A 17,047-nucleotide genomic window follows, 5' to 3' on the forward strand; every position below is an offset into this window, starting at 1 on the left:
CTGATGCACACTCTCAATATAACGTTAATGACCGTGTGAGACTGAGCTGATGGAAAATAAGAGTGAAATCATGTGAAACAATAAATGATAATCCAGAAAGACACATGCTGCAACATTAGACAGATTACCAGAAAAGAGGGCACCAGCAGTGATCAGCGCAATCAGGGTTTTTAAAGGCAGCTGGGAGAACATTATTTCTTGCTTCACAGGTTTCCAGAAATGCATTTCTAGTAAGATATTTGTTGTCTCGCTTTTGATATTCAAACAAGGATTTTTAAAAAATAGGAAGGAACTATTTTATGCGACCTACATGCAAGCAGCTTATTACCAGTCCAAAATAATAATAATAAAAAATTCCACATACCCAGCATCACTGCTATATCCACATATTAAGGCATCCTTGGCTCCTTCGATTTTGTAGTAATTCTCTGAGGAAAAAGAGGAGAGTTCACTTTTAATGCTAAAATGATATATGTTTACAAAACTCTCAAATTAGTAAAAAAATACATGTAGCGTTACTAAAAATAAAAGAGAAATACAGTGGTAACAGTAATAAACGACTGGCTGGAGGAGTAACACAGGCACTGGCTGTATGACGGGAGGTGGGGGGTGGGTGGAATAACAGAGAGTAGGCGGTGAATGTGGGGAGACGAAGCGTAGATATGACTTAACTTAGCACAAATTTCGATGTCTGCTATTTACACTAATGCTAAATTGCTAAAGCTACAATTTGCTAATCTCTCAAGTCTGGGCGCGCTGGGAGACTCGCCTATTGGGGTCAGTGGCCATTTCCAGACGCCGGCTCGGTGGAGGCCCGGGTTCGTTTCTAGAGTCATGGTTCGTTGGTGGAGGTCAAATATATTCAAATGCCCGGTTCATATCTTGGAAAGTTCGTTAGTGTAGGCGTTCGTCAGTAGGTGCTCCACTGTATGTGTGATTTAAGCTGGATGGAAAAACCATCTACTGTGGTGTGCTAAACCAAAAGTGTGTTAGCTGGCCAAATATGCTTCTTCATAGTGTAGAACCCCCAAGAAATGTATACCCTGATAATACTTTGACAGTATGACAGTATGAAAAGTGTGGACACTGCCCATCCCTAGGAACAAGCCAAATAAAAAAAAGTAAAAAGGTCAAGTCTAGATAGTTAGAATGCCTATAGAGTAACTAAGTATATCTTATCTCCGGTAGGCCAAGTCAGAAAAGAATATTGAGGGCAAAATTAGGGATCCAATATTTACCAGTTGCAATGACAGACCAAGATATAAAACCCAAGCATAAATATTTAAGTTTCAAAACACATATAATACAACAGATATATTGGTAATAATTGGTGAATTTACCAAGGTAAGATATTAGGTAAAATGGGGCAAATAACCTACACTTTTTGAGATTAAGTAGCCAATCAAATGTAACAATTATAATTATTTCCTACAAGAGTAAATGTCAGTCTTTTTTCCACTGGCCTGACATCATGATGTTAGCTGCATTCACAGCAAATACTACTTTGATACACCCATGTTCTTTACATGCCATTTAGAGATAAATCATGTTATTTACTGAAAAGTAGGTAGGTAGATAAAGTAGGTAAAATGCCCACAGAACTGTCCGATCAGAATTAATAATGAGAATATTTGTACCTTCACTGGTAATGAATTCCTTCATGGACTGCCAAGTTTTATTGTTGCAGACGAAGCTTGAATTTCCTATGTAGGTGGAGTTCACACAGTGGGCAGCACTGCGAACGCACTTTTGCCGCAGGACACCCATGAAGAGCTGAAGACCAATCAGAGCAAAGACGCTGAGGCAGAAGACAGTCAGTATCATCACATCTGCTAACTTTTTTACTGACTGGATCAGAGCACCCACAATGGTCTTCAAACCTGCCCAGTGAAAGACACAGCATGTTAGCGCATTTTCAAAGACCCTAGTTATCAAGACTTTGCCTTTCAGGTAAAACAGGATGATCATTTTATTATCACATCATCAGGAGTCAATCCAAATCCAAGTCATAGTAAATAACCAGGTGTAAATGTAGTCTCTGACATTCAAGTAAACTGCATTTAGCAACAAAAACTAAATGGAGTATTTTCAGTAATTGTGAGTGATTTAAAAAGCAAAGGAATGTTATTATGATTTAATAAATTTAATATAAAATGTAGAGCTAAATGTGTAGGGCTTCTCTTACCTGGAATGACGGAAATTGTTTTTAGAGCTCGTAGGACTCTGAATGTTCGTAATGCTGAGACATTGCCAAGGTCCACAAACTCCGTCACATACCTAGAGAGTAAGTCAGAAAGAGGCCATTATAAATAACACTAGGAAATATGGCTGTAAAAATGGTATCTGTTATGCATTTTCTCTATTTGAATTTGCAATTCTGATATTGCATATCACACAAAACAACAATATTCTACTAAGCCCTCAGAAAAAAATGAAAGTCAGATATTTCAGATGAGTTTTACTGGTGAATATGCTACAGATGAGAATTATTTTTTTAAATAAATGGCAATAAAGACTGAACCATTTTGATCAAAATATCGCAGGTTAGGTTATAGCCTTGCTACATTAGTATGATTTCCTTACACTGCAAGGCATATTGCAACAACCATATTTATCACAATATGTATGCCACAAAAGTGAAATGGGATTTTTAATTTTTTTTAATAAGTGACCAGCGGTTTGAAGCTCTTTATAATGCAAATCACATCAAAAACAAGATGTACACTGATTAAAGAGAATCTGTTAGTAACCCCTAAACCCCTACACACATAAATAACAGCCAAGTAGTGAATTGAATGTGAAACATTTGAATTCTACTAATGTGTCCTCTAAATTGATTACTTAAAAGTACAGGTTAAGTAAAATGTGGGTCCAACCAATATACTGTTTCGCAAATTATATCATTCATTCATTGTCTGTAACCGCTTATCCAATTCAGTGTCGTGGTGGGTCCGTAGCCCACCCAGAATCACTGGGCGCAAGGCGAGATCACAGTGAGGTGGGGGGCAGTCCTTCACAGGCCGACACACACTCACAAATTCACACCTACGGACACTTTTGAGTCGCCAATCCACCTACCAACGTGTGTTTTTGGAACGTGGGAGGAAACCGGAGCACCTGGAGGAAACCCATGCGGACACTGGGAGAACACACCAAACTCCACACAGACAGTCAAACAAAGCGGGACTTGAACCCACAACCTTCAGGTCCATGGAGCTGTGTGACAGTGACACTACCTGCTGCGCCACCGTGCCCCGCCCCCCCCAAATTATATCAGCTGGTGTCAAAAATCTAAATATTTAAACAATAATGTGCCAGTAATTAGTGACATTGTTTGACTGCAGCATGGCCAGAATTCAAGTTCATTTTATAGTAACATGGGCTAAACTGGTGAATCACTTACCAAAGACTAAATCAGCAGTGGTTAAATGCCAAAACAGTGCAAACATGTTATTGGTTTTTATACTAAAAACCAGAGGAATTGGCTAGAGATTCTGGAGAGATCTTTTACTCTGTAAATCTCTCTTTCCTGCTCTTTCTCTCTCTCTCCCTCTCTGTTTTCTGGCAACTAATCTGAGCCTCTGGTCAAGCTGCACTGCTAAATATGTAGGTCATCTGACAAACGCCTCATTGGATACCTGTTTTGCTCTGTGTCTCTTTTTTCACTCCCCCGCTTTATCAATTGCTCCATGATTCATTCCATCTCTCACACACACACTTTTGTATTTCCTTTCACTTTGCATTCTCTCTTCAACCACACACTTGCCCACACCCTCTGTCTACCACTATTACCATTCCTCCGTCTCCATTATCCACCTGTATTATCTGCAGCTTTTCACAAGCTTCTACGGCATGGTGGTCACATCAGCAGAAAGTGTGTGGTGTAATTAATAGAGAAGTACTGTCATATTATGTTGTGATGTTTTACTGAGTATTGTGAGGTTTTCTAGATTATTAACCAACATTTACTACTATACCTTGTTATAGTTTCAGCCCCAAGAAGTTGAACAGAATGTTTAGCTTCATATACATGCAATTTTGAGGTATTGTCGTGGGTGTCTCTTTTTCACTAATAAACATAAATGCATTTATAAAAGTGATAAATGCACTTCCTTTTAACATTCATTCATTATCTGTAACCCTTATTCAGTTCAGGGTCACGGTGGGTCCAGAGCCTACCTGGAATCATTGGGTGCAAGGCGGGAATACACCCTGGAGGGGGCGCCAGTCCTTCACAGGGTAACACAGACACACACATTCACTCACACACTCACACCTACGGACACATTTGAGTCACCAATCCACCTACCAACGTGTGTTTTTGGACCGTGGGAGGAAACCGGAGCCCCCGGAGGAAACCCACGCAGACACAGAGAGAACACACCAACTCCTCACAGACAGTCACCCGGAGCGGGAATCAAACCCACAACCTCCAGGTCCCTGGAGCTGTGTGACTGCGACACTAACCTGCTGCGCCACCGTGCCACCCTTCTTTTTAACAAATGTTACAAATTTTTCAAAAGGTCAGAGTGACTTTTAAGTAGCTAGAAACATACTTACGCCATAACAATGACACTGAAATCTAGCCAGTTCCATGGATCTCTGAGGAAGGTGAAGGGCCCAACACAGAATCCTCTCGCCAAGATCTTTATCAATGACTCAAACGTATATATGCCAGTGAATGTGTACCTGAATAAGCAAAAACAAGACACAGCAAAACATATGGTTGATGTCTATCATGTGTATATCATGTGTTAGAAAATCAGCATGCTTCATGCCCAGTCACATTCTCTTAGAAATCATCTCCATGCATATATTCATAAAAGGTAGATGCATATTGGACTCTGAGGTCAAATTTGAGAGCAATGAGCAGGAGGGGATTTTCAAAATGTGTCAGGCAGTCATTCATTGATTCGTTTGTTCGGCTAGTGTTGTGAGCTTTTAATGAGCAGCTGTGACAAGTAAAGTCTCTAAACCCTAAAAGGCAAAGCAGGAAGAGTTATCCCAAGTCTCAGATAGATAGTCTGACAAAAAAACTAATTTACAATTCCATCCCATGTTATAAAAATGCTAATATAGCTAACAAGTAATGAAAACCTCAAAGGATAGCACTGTGTAACTGTCGCCTAAATTTTGGCACTGTACATTTTTTTATTTTAAAATTATTTTTATCATTTTATACAATAATAAAAATACAGACAAACTTTAGGCTCAATGTTTTATGACAATTTGTTAATTTCAGTAAATAACCACACTCTAAAATGGCAAAGATTTTGTATTTACAAGCTTTTTAACCGGTTTTATATAAATATAATACATTGAATGAAACAAAGGGAAAAAAATAGGTTAGTGATGTCAGGAATGATCAAAATGTAATATTTTCAAATAAATTCAATTCATGTTCTCAAAAAAATGCATGTACATGAAATAAATATAAATGTTTACTGGTACAAACGATATCTCTATAAAATAAAAGTTTTTTTATGTTGGACAGCTCACTAGAAACGTTGTATGCTGAAAGATTATGATAATAATCGGATAGATCCACTGGAAACTCAACAAAGTAATCAGTACACCACAGGGGCAGAGGTGTCTATTTGAACTTGTATGCCCTGAATGTATGTGATCAGAATTTCTTTAAGGAAGCTGTAAATGTTAGGGCCGATAAGGGATGAAGGGTGCGGACTGACGGAGGGCGAACGCAAACGCTAAGAACACAGACTTTATTTAACAAAACTCAATGAAACAAACACAACAGGACTGGGGCATGAAACGAGCGTGAAACGAGCAAGAGAAACGAACAAGAGAGACGAAGGCGACTACAAAGAACACTACGAAGAACACGGCTTTAAGGAACAAGGAACAACTCGAAGGAACAAGGTACAATGAACGACCGCAGGAAGTGAGGGAAGGGGACTTAAATAACACAACAAACAAGAAACACCTGAAACGGATAACAAGGGAAAAGATGAGGAGGCGGAACAAAGGCGGGGCATGAAAGTAAACAAAACAAAGCCATGTGCTAAGAAAACGGACCAGACGGGACGTGAGTGTGACAGTAAACATCATCTCTGATTATACTAAGGGCATGATAGTAGTCAGGAGAGACTTCAATTCTGTACATGATGGTAGATTCACTATAGATTTGGATTAAGAATTTCTTTGGGTAACAGAGACTGGGTGGAGAAGTGGGCGAAAACGAATTAATTCTTTCAAATGTCACAGGCCAAAATAATTGCTTAATTACTTGAATATATTTATTAATTCATTATTAATTGCAACCCTATTTTGGATCAACAAAATGCTATTTTACAACAAATCAAGTTTTAAAAATTCATCAATTAACTTCTACCCTCTTCCACTTTTTAAAGTTTAGTTTACACACTGCCAAAAAATGTGTGAAGACCTAAATATCTGGTTTCACAGTGTTGATTTTTGAGGTACACACGTCCATTAATTGTTAGCTACATTAGCCTTGAGCTGCACAGACACCAATTATGTCTTACATATACAGGGGATTTAGAAGTTAAATTCTGTCCATCTGATTTATCACCAAACTCAAAGAAATGAAAGGAAGTTTCATTTGAGGGGGCATTCCAGTTGCAGTAGACAGAAGGCCATGCAGACGTTCAGTGTCTTACCCAGCCCTTTTCATAAAAGGCCAACAGGATCATCCTAGCAGAGTATCATATTGATGAAGACTCAGTTTAAAATTTAAATGACATCAGATTATACAATCTAAATTCTCTGGTTACAATTACTTGTGGCATGTCTTGTCACACAGTAAAACATGTTTCTATTGATCACAAAAATGTAATTAGCAATACAATGTATATATGTGTATAATACATATAATGACAATAGGGCTTTAACAAGTACTCTGAAATACAGTGGAACCTCTACTAACGAACTTTCCAAGATACGAACCGGGCATTTGAATATTTTTTGCCTCCACCAACGAACCATGACTCTAGAAACGAACCCGAGCCTCCGCCTGGAAATGGCCACTGACCCCAATAGGCGAGTCTCCCAGCGCCCAGACTTGAGTGAGCTTTTAAGATTAGCAAATTGTAGCTTTAGCAATTTAGCATTAGTGTAAATAGCAGACATCGAAATTCGTGCTAAGTTAAGCCGTATCTACGCTTCGTCTCCCCACATTCACCGCCTACTCTCCGTTATTCCACCCCCCCCCACCTCCCATCATACAGCCAGTGCCTGTGTTACTCCTCCAGCCAGTCGTCACGTCTTCAAGGTAGCAATGTGTAACCACTTAAAACTTTATTTCTTTTTTTATTACTGTTTCCACTGTATTTATTTTTTATTTTTAGTAACGCTACATGTATTTTTTTTTACTAATTTGAGAGTGTTGTAAACATATATCAGTGCAAAAAGGGTGACTCTCGGGGTGGGGGCTGGAACGCATTAATTGCTTTTCCATTATTTTAAATGGGGAAAATTTACTCGAGAAATGAACTTTTCCACTTACGAACGGATCAAGTTCGTAGGTAGAGGTTCCACTGTATTCATTAAATTGGATCATTTTATTCTACTTATGTTATAGGACATTGAATGTATATATGACAGTTTTTCTCAATGATACATAATAACAGTAAAATTAGAAGAATAACACAAATACTTACTCCAGGTACTTGGTCCAGTGCGCTGGGTCTGACATTGCCATGACACAACAGTTGGTCAAAATTGTGCACATTATGAACCAGCTAAATAATGTAGACAAGAGTTAAGGTAACTCATAGGAACTGTGAAATAACATGACTTTACATTTACTACATCCTTACAAATCAAAACCAAAGCCAACACCGAGTATAATACACATGGTTATTAACTGTATTACCAGTTTAATCATCCTGACGTTAAAATAGCACAGCAAAGTGATGTCACATCCTGCCTCTCACTCATTGTTTTAGGAAAAATAAATCTAGGGTTTGACCTTATTTCGGCCTGTATGGTGATCCTTTATCCATTTTCAGCATTACAGACTCAAGCAGCAATGAATTTCCAGTATTAACCTGGACTCACTGGATTTAAGCGTGTATTTGAGGACTGTGTGAAATAACTCTAGCCATGTTTGATCTGCCAGTATATTTTTCACAAAAATGCAAATCCTCAAAGCCTCTGTCTGCATACAGAGCTCAGAATGTGTTTTAGCGCAGACTGGCAGGGACTTAGTAAGGTATCAACTTTACTATTATTGTATTATTCCATCAAAAACATGCTAAAATTAAAGACGGCTCAAAGGGCAATTTTAAATCATGTAAACCAATGCTATTTTTATATTTAGGTTATCAGTCCTAAAATCCTTGTTACTGCGTAATGCAGCCTAACTGTTATCAGCTCTTCTTTTCTCATCCTATCTAAGCAGCCAAAATATAAACTATGTATGGAAAAAAATGCAATAAGGCCATCATTTTCCAGGCTTTAAAATAATATAAAATGCATGTCTATTTTCAAATGTAAAAAAAGCTTCATAAAGAGTGAACAATAATAGTTTAAAGTTTTCAAAAACAGTCAAAATAAATTAATCATATTCTGAATTCTGCTGAAATCTGAAATATTATGTCACAGAAATCCAATCACAGGTCAGATTTACAACCCTAATTGTAGCTGGTAGTCTTGTATAGGCTTCATGGTCCAAAAAAGGCTAAGAGCTGATGTGAATATAGCGTGAGTGAACAGAAGTGACCGGCTGGGGCCTTGACACCAGCATGCATTAGCGCCACTACTGCATATAAAGGACCAGCACTGCGAGTGCAGGTCCGCTCAGTCTGAGGTCTGATGTGCAGCCGTCACATGATGCCAAATCTCCTTGCTCTTATTTCATTTGGGGGATTAGAAGAGGGATATCAGAGGATTTGGTTTGCGATGCCAGGGAGGAACATTACAAAGCTGTTTCAAAAATGGGACTGAAAACAATCCAATAGAAAAGAGAGAAATGTTAAATATGTGCAATTGGCTTAGTGTATGGTATAGACCACAGGCTGCAACCATGACTCTTTCAGAAGCATTACTAAAAGCTTATGTCACCTCAGCTGTCAGTAAAGACATCTTTTGACAATGCAGAGTAGCCAGTTTTGATATCAAGGTGTCTTATGAAAACATGAGGACATGGATAGGTTATACTTTAATAAATCATAAACCCATTACCACACTCTTGCACTCTGACTATCACATACACATACACAGTTTAAATGGCAGTAAAAGGATATGAGTGGACTAGTATTCGTATGGAAATTCTTCGGATAAGGTGAAACGGGCTAAATATGTACAGAGCTGATGTGGCACTGAAGCGGAAGATAGCCTTCCCCTTGTTAAGCACTATAAAGGTCTAGAAAAAAAAAGGACAGATCATTTTTAGTCCAACCAACCAAACTTGCATTACACACAGATCAGCAAAAACATTAAAATGACTTCCTTGTTTTTACACTCACTGTCCATTTTATGCTATCCACTGACCATCTGCTGCTCTGCATACTTTGTTAGCCCACTTTCACGTGGCCATGTACTTCTGTGATCAGGACCTCCACAGGACAACTACAGAGCAGGTATGATTTGGGCAGTGGATCATTCTCGTCACTGCAGCGACATTGACGTGGTAGTGTGTGTTGCACTGGTATGAATGGATCAGATACAGCAACGCTGCTGGAGTTTTCCTCAGTGCTGGACTGAGAATAATCTGTTCATTCATTCATTCAGAATTACTGAGTGTACATGTGGATTCTCCCCAACACTCACACATGTTGACCCTAACACTTGTAGCTGGACAGTGGGTAGCACCAAAAGGAAAACCATAAACACACACCGGGAGATCATACCAGACCCCACAAAGACAGTGAAGAGACTGAACACACAACCCAAGGAACCTGAAGTTGTGTGGCAAAAACACTAGAATAAACCATGCTGCCCTGCCAGCAGTGTCCTGTGACCCACTGGTGAAGGACTACGGGAAAACCAACACAAACTGTGCAGCAACAGATGAGCTAATCTCTCTGACTTTTCTTCTACAAGTGGGACCAACAAGGTGGGTGGGTCTAATAGAGTGGAAAGAGTGGACACAGAGTTTAAAAACTCCAGCAGCACCGATGTGTCTGATCCACCTGTACCAGAGCGAAGAAGACTAACACTCCAGAGCCTTGCCATTGTCACTGTCACATTGAGAGCGCACTTAGTTCTCTGATTGTTTTCATGCTGTAAGAATGTTTTATGAATCACAGCAGAATCAATATTAGAATGTGAAGAACCATGGGAACCTGCACTTGACCTAACTGCAAAGCAATAGGTAAATGTGTCTTGCTTTGTGTAACCTGAACAATGAATAAAAACAATTAAATTATGGCTACAATGACTGAATACATTTAGCATATCTGTGGTGTAGCTTAGATGCTAGAAGGCGTATCATAAGCCAAATAATTTCTGATTTGAAACTACAAAGTTCCAAAGGTATTTTCAAAGTCATGGATTCAGACAGCCAGGGTGTCACACTCCTGTCAGCTGGCAGGGCATGGGTTTCCAGGTGAGCTTAAGTTACAGGGGTAGGAACTAATAGCATAATCATAGATTTTAGCAAACTATTTAAAGGCAAAGGTGTAGAGCTAGCTCTAAGGCAATTTTAAGGTAATCATTTTTAAAAAGCAGAGATGAGTCGTTAGTATAATCAATGGCTGAAATTGCCTTAAATATAATTAAATGTAACTCTAATGTTATAAACAGCCATCTTTAATTCCTTGAATTGTAAACGTTTGACGATCACCCTAGAAACTCATGTTCAATTTTTTAAAACACTATTTCTCATGTTTTTGCTTATTTTTTTTTTTAATATTGCACACCTGTCCTTATTTCCCCAGAATAACTTCAAAATGAATGATAATTAATGAATGAATATGAGATTAGTGATAATCCCAGCACTGTCTTTTTAGGTCATGATAATAACAACTATAGAGTTGTGCCTGGTGTAAAATTCCAATCTCTTCCATGCAGTCTCAATTCACAATCTGAAACTTGTCTGCCCATGCACCTCTGGAACTCAATCTGTTGCTCAATGCTAGAAGTTTAAGTCCCTCCATGCCCTATTAATATCAAAAACCATTCAACATGACTACCAGATTTAACCAATCTTGACTCACCTTTTGATTCTTGAAGTAAAAAGCGTCAATGTCCTCCACCGGGACTCCAACAAGTCCTGTGGGGATGTCACCGAAGATGCGAGGAAGCACCTTGCCGGCCTCCAGGTCTGCCTGAGGCTTTGGCTCATCAGTGTTCCCCCTGTTTGCTGAGGAATCCTTGACTTTCTTGGCCTGCTCCTCAGAAACCCTCTTTTCGATGGCCGCCAGGGACTCGCGAGTGAACCGCCGTAAGGCGCCTGGACCCGCTGGTAGCAGCATGGTCGCCATCTTTTCATCCTGATTGTCCTGTAGAATTTACTCACAGCTGAGCGCACATGTGAAAAAGAAAAAATATATATATTTTAATTTAAAGACTTATAAAGCAGACATCAGAATTAGTCAAACTCCCACTGAACATGTGATTACACAATTCATATGCAACTAGTTTGTGATTACTCAAATATGATCTAAGGTACGGGCAGCACGGTGGCGCAGCAGGTAGTGTCGCAGTCACACAGTGGGTTCGATTCCTGCTCCGGGTGACTGTCTGTGAGGAGTGTGGTGTGTTCTCCCTGTGTCTGTGTGGGTTTCCTCCGGGTGACTGTCTGTGAGGAGTGTGGTGTGTTCTCCCTGTGTCTGTGTAGGTTTCCTCCTGGTGACTGTCTGTGAGGAGTGTGGTGTGTTCTCTCTGTGTCTGAGTGGGTTTCCTCCGGGTGACTGTCTGTGAGGAGTGTGGTGTGTTCTCCCTGTGTCTGAGTGGGTTTCCTCCGGGTGACTGTCTGTGAGGAGTGTGGTGTGTTCTCCCTGTGTCTGCGTGGGTTTCCTCCGGGTGACTGTCTGTGAGGAGTGTGGTGTGTTCTCTCTGTGTCTACGTGGGTTTCCTCCGGGTGCTCCGGTTTCCTCCCACAGTCCAAACACACACGTTCGTAGGTGGATTGGCGACTCAAAAGTGTCAGTGTGTGAGTGAATGTGTGTGTGTGTCTGTGTTTCCCTGTGAAGGACTGGCGCCCCCTCCACCCAGAGCGAGAATCGAACCCACAACCTCTAGGTTCCTGGAGCTGTGTGACTGCGACGCTAACCTGCTGCACCACCGTGCCACCACTATTTTGTACTTTCGTCAGGAAATTAAGGGTTGAACAAAATTAATACACCAGATTCTTGTTTTTATTTCAATTTACATAATAAAATGAACTTTTCCTGAAACAGGGTTTGCCTATTGCTTCATCAACTGATATCACAGAAGGGTGTAGTGTGTAAATACGTATCTATCACTTGGTGGTGATTGTGAATCAAGGTGTCCACATGCACTAACATATATCAACACTTCTAGTCAAAAGACATCGGCCAATCCTTAACCATGTCACATCAAGGTTTAAAAATATGTCTTTAACGTAATTGAAGTATAGTTCCATTGCAGTGTGTAGCAATAATTGCAATATTGTATTCTGAACATATTATGTAGCTATTAGAGAATTTTGAACCAGTGCCTGAATTCCCCATTTTATTTCAATGTGTGACTAACACATTAATCATAAATGTACAGTTATCAGTGCAGTTCAAACCCATAGATCAGCCTCAGCTACCAATTTTCTTAACTGTCTCACACAGTGTAGGCCAGGAGGTAGCCTTGGTCAAAAGACTAAAATAAAAGCTTCTCTGAGCTACAGTTCTCAACTAAATCACAGACAAAAAGAACTCATTCACTATTTTACATTATTTTATCCAAATTCTATTTTATTCTCAACGGTTTAATGCTTCCCCTAAGCCCAATTGCATTGACTAATTATTGTTGGGTAATGATTTATTCTAATGTAATGCTAGGCAGAGTATAGTGTTCCATTATTTCTTAGCTATACTAACACTATAGTGTTTTCTCAAGACAAATTAGAAAAGCCAAAGCCAATAGACAAATTGTGAAAAGCAGAAACTGTAAACTGGAAGCTCATTTGGTGTATAATGAGTTTTTTTATTTTTTAAATCACCATTATGCTAATATGGAGCTCTGTCTGCACTGGTCGCGTTCTCCAGTGTGAATTCCGTGCTTTCTGTTTAAACATTTTCAAGGCAAACATCTTCCATTACTGCCCACGTCAACTCTCAGGAGTCCAAATTCAAATGGATTTTAAAGAGGATTATATTTGCACCATGTCAGTGGTCTACCGGGACCTACTTCAGTACAAAACTGACCTTGGCACTGTGCTAGGCACTGTGCCCAGAGATTGCCCCACTCTTGGTTCCTGAAATACTGTGAGACTTCAAACAGGCTTCAATAGATACAGTAATATAGAGCAATGCTTACTGATGATCACGATGAGGGGCTGTTGATATTTACCATATCCCCTATATATATATATATATTATCAAGTACTACATCATAGGGTGAGCACGTACGTGAACAGTACGTACTCATTTTCATTTTTCAAATTAGATTTGCTTGACCTCTGTTCAAACATGTTCATGTCAGGCCTCTTTTTCTTAACATATTACTAAATTAAATTTAAGTAGTTTAAATTGCATTCCCAAACATTATTCTGCTTCCATGATGTGCTAAAATCCCCAATGCATTATGTCTCCAGTACAGTATGCAATAAAAGAACATTCGTGAGACTAAGCAGTTCTGAGCTGGCCAATTTTTTTAGTGAATCAGGTCCTGAACATTCATTACCTTTAATCAAATTAATGTTGTGAATTTCAGAATTAGGTGTTCTTTGTTAAGCCCCGTGAGTGTGTTTTGGATCAATCAAGTGGCTAATAAAATAAAATAAATTTTACTTTAGGTGTCTCTACGAAAAGGGTTTTCTATCTACCACTGTCAAACCAAATGTCTGCCGCATTCTATCAAATGTAATTTAAAGTTGTCAGGATTCTGTTAATCGTCTTAACTAACACTGTATACAAGTGTGCACACACACACACACACACACACACACACAGATTTATTTAGAAACTCACATGAACCAACAAGCAATATGTTACAAAACACAATCAAAATACAAAGGCATTCTACTGACATTCATGTTATTCTTATATATATATATATATATATATATATATTCTCAAATATATAAATAAAAAATAAAATAAAAAAATATGTAAGTCATTTAAACATTCAATCAAAGTGAAAATCATGTGTTTAACCTGGTTAGCAAGTCCATAAATGCATAAAATGTACGAAATAAACACTATATTAACCTACATTAAATTGATGAAAGTTTTGTATAGCCTATATATTGCAACCTGTGTGGGATTTTCAATACACAACATCAAACAAACAAACAAATTAAACCCTAAAAGCCAGTAGAAGCCTGTCCACACTCTCCTGATATTTATTAAATTTTAATGGCAGATTTTAAATGAGAAATCTTCATATTAATAGCTGAACAATAAGCTCAAGCTCTACAAGTCATTAAAGCAAACTTCACATAAACATTTAGACCCTTCTGAAGTTCATGAAATCTTCTTTATGTGACAGCACAAATAAGACATTAAATGTGTGCAGCTGTTAGCTAATTGCGATGACTGTTAAAAGTTCCCAAAATCTTTCCATTTTGAGAAGCGCCTACATAGATCTGGGAATGTTGTGTGTTTGTTGCTTTGTTTAACCTTATCCACTATAACGGATCCCATTCCGGTTCTGTGGTTTTGAAAGTGCAGATGTTTGCCCTACTTTTTCTAATCGGTCTCAACTTTCTGTGGAGCTACTGTGTCTTTCTCTCTCAAATGTGGATTTCATAAAACATATTGGCTGTGCAGTAGTAATAAATAATATTCCCCAAAACAAAACACAACAAACAGGTGCATTCAGTTCTGACAGACTCAACATGACCTCTACGACTGGGATTAACAGCTTTTGCTTTTAGGTCTGTGACAGAGGAAGAAAGTCTGGTTTGTCAATGCTTTAATCTGGACTAATCTTGGTATTTTCTTATCATCGTAACTGTTTATCCTGCACTGCTAACACTTAATATGAACAGTGATTCAAGTACAGAATACAAGTAAGTATGCAGTGGTTAAAGGGGCTTCCTGAAGTCATTGGTGACCCCACGTTCTCCAATTTAGGGGTTTTCCCTATTGTAACACATCCCAACAACAATGCTGAGCATTTACTCATTTTTAAATGTTCTTACGTCATTTTGATGTCCTTTATTATTAATATGTTCCACTAAAAATATTGATAATTTTGTGGAGTATTCAGAGAGGACCAAGGTCTTCATCAAAAGTACTTACACCTGATGTTTCTCCACTGGATAAGGAGACAGGTTTAACAACTGTTTAACACTTGGATGCTTTTAGTTCAAATAAAAACAATTTTATAGTGAATTGTACAGTGGGTGTTGACATAGAACAATATTGCAAAAAATCCAGGTCCAAGATTTTAGTGCACATGCAAAATGAAAAATATCTAAAGCATGAGGAGTATGGGGGGGGGGGGGGGGGGGCACTCCATCTCTGACCAACAACAAATAAAGCATAACAACAGTACAATAAGTACAATAAGAAAGAAAATTCAAAAGTACACAAGTACAATTTGTAGGCGTAGGACCAAATGACACCATACAGGCAGCATTATGTAGAAAGAGAGCACCGGCCAACACCATGGATGGGCAAAGTGTATTTGGGTCTACTTCCCTTCTTTGTCAGTACATTGTTTTGGCCTTTGACCTCCCAAAGTCATTGGTGGAATTTACAGATGTGATCCTCAAGAACATTCAAATTTAGCATCAGATAGAATTGCTTTTTTCTTTTTTGAGCTGTAACCAGTTTGCTTTATTTCTTTAACAGCTTGATATGTGAGTTTTGTTTCTTATTTGTTGTTCACACAAATGGTAACACACTGACCATATAATATTGGCACTAACAGTCAGCCATTTTAAATCTTTTTATCCACATTTAAGTCTACGTTAATCCGCAGGTCTATGGTGGTCTCTAAGTCGATTACAGCTGCATGAGCCACATTGGTGTAGAAGGTGTTCAGGCTGAATAATTAAATAAACTTGATTAAACTGAATTTGATTAAGTGTATTTCATCTAGAAGAGGGCGATACAGCTAAAATGTCACCATAAATTGCATAATACATTATTTTGACTCAGATACAATATACTATTGGGTTGTGTTTTAAAATGAGCATAATAAATTACTAATAAAATATATAATAACGTTACTTTTGTAATGAAACATGCAGTTAATCAATTTGGTCTGAATAATGATACTGGAAATTACGGTTTAAAACAATATCAAGTATTTTCATAATGCCAATCCTTAACTTATACCTGAACCTATCTTCTCAAAACGAAAATAGTTTTAGATCATTAAAGCTGGTGGAAGCTGTGAATCTATTACTTCTGTGAGTTTAGTCCCAAGAGAGGAGAAAAGTAAAAACGTATAATGAAGTGTAGGGTAACTTTCACTCACCGTTGAACACAGCATGGCGTCCACAGATGCTTTTTCCTGTTTTTGGTCTTTTTTCCTTTGGGTTTTCAGTGAAAAGAAGCCACTCTTTGCAACTCCAGGACCCACAATAGCTCCATAATGGGGCAAATCAGCTCTCGGGGTAGTTTGACCCCGGCTAAAAACAAATTCCGCGTGGAATAAAGCTGAGTTTTTCCCTTTCTGCTTTGGCTCAGCTCTGAGCTCAGGTCTCTGAGTCAGTGACGGTTACAGAGGCGGGAAAACATCGCTCCGCGCGCAACCCTACGTTTACGCGATGTATTTGACTTTATCTTGATCGGTGTCCATTTTCCAGCTTTTTAATGATATAAACGCGAAATTAGGACCACAACGAAACCATCCACGCTGCTGCTTCCCCTCAGTGGCCACATTATTTCAGTTTTTTTTTCCAGAAAAGAAAAAAAACGTGAACGTCCCCTCCCGCAGGCTGAGCTGAGGCGGATTACACCGGGAGGCACGCGCTGCTGTTTTAATTATT

At 38.7% G+C, this 17,047-nt stretch overlaps 1 protein-coding gene across 1 annotated transcript in view; it reads right to left on the minus strand.

Moving 5' to 3' along the window:
- The window catches only part of LOC136677895 (sodium channel protein type 2 subunit alpha-like), a 52,310-nt gene extending 35,576 nt beyond the window's left edge, over positions 1-16,734 (minus strand). The window contains exons 1-8 of the mRNA XM_066655593.1: positions 16,534-16,734; positions 11,142-11,445; positions 9,228-9,346; positions 7,641-7,730; positions 4,561-4,689; positions 2,186-2,277; positions 1,638-1,880; positions 365-428 (exon numbers count right to left, since the gene is read on the minus strand). Of these exons, the coding sequence (XP_066511690.1) occupies positions 365-428; positions 1,638-1,880; positions 2,186-2,277; positions 4,561-4,689; positions 7,641-7,730; positions 9,228-9,346; positions 11,142-11,408 (1,004 nt within the window). The 5' untranslated portion in view covers positions 11,409-11,445; positions 16,534-16,734. The remainder of the gene's footprint in view (positions 1-364; positions 429-1,637; positions 1,881-2,185; positions 2,278-4,560; positions 4,690-7,640; positions 7,731-9,227; positions 9,347-11,141; positions 11,446-16,533) is intronic.
- Between the last annotated feature and the right edge of the window lie 313 nt (positions 16,735-17,047).

The sequence above is a fragment of the Hoplias malabaricus genome, chromosome Y (assembly GCF_029633855.1).
Source record: "Hoplias malabaricus isolate fHopMal1 chromosome Y, fHopMal1.hap1, whole genome shotgun sequence".
Classification (NCBI taxonomy): domain Eukaryota; kingdom Metazoa; phylum Chordata; class Actinopteri; order Characiformes; family Erythrinidae; genus Hoplias; species Hoplias malabaricus.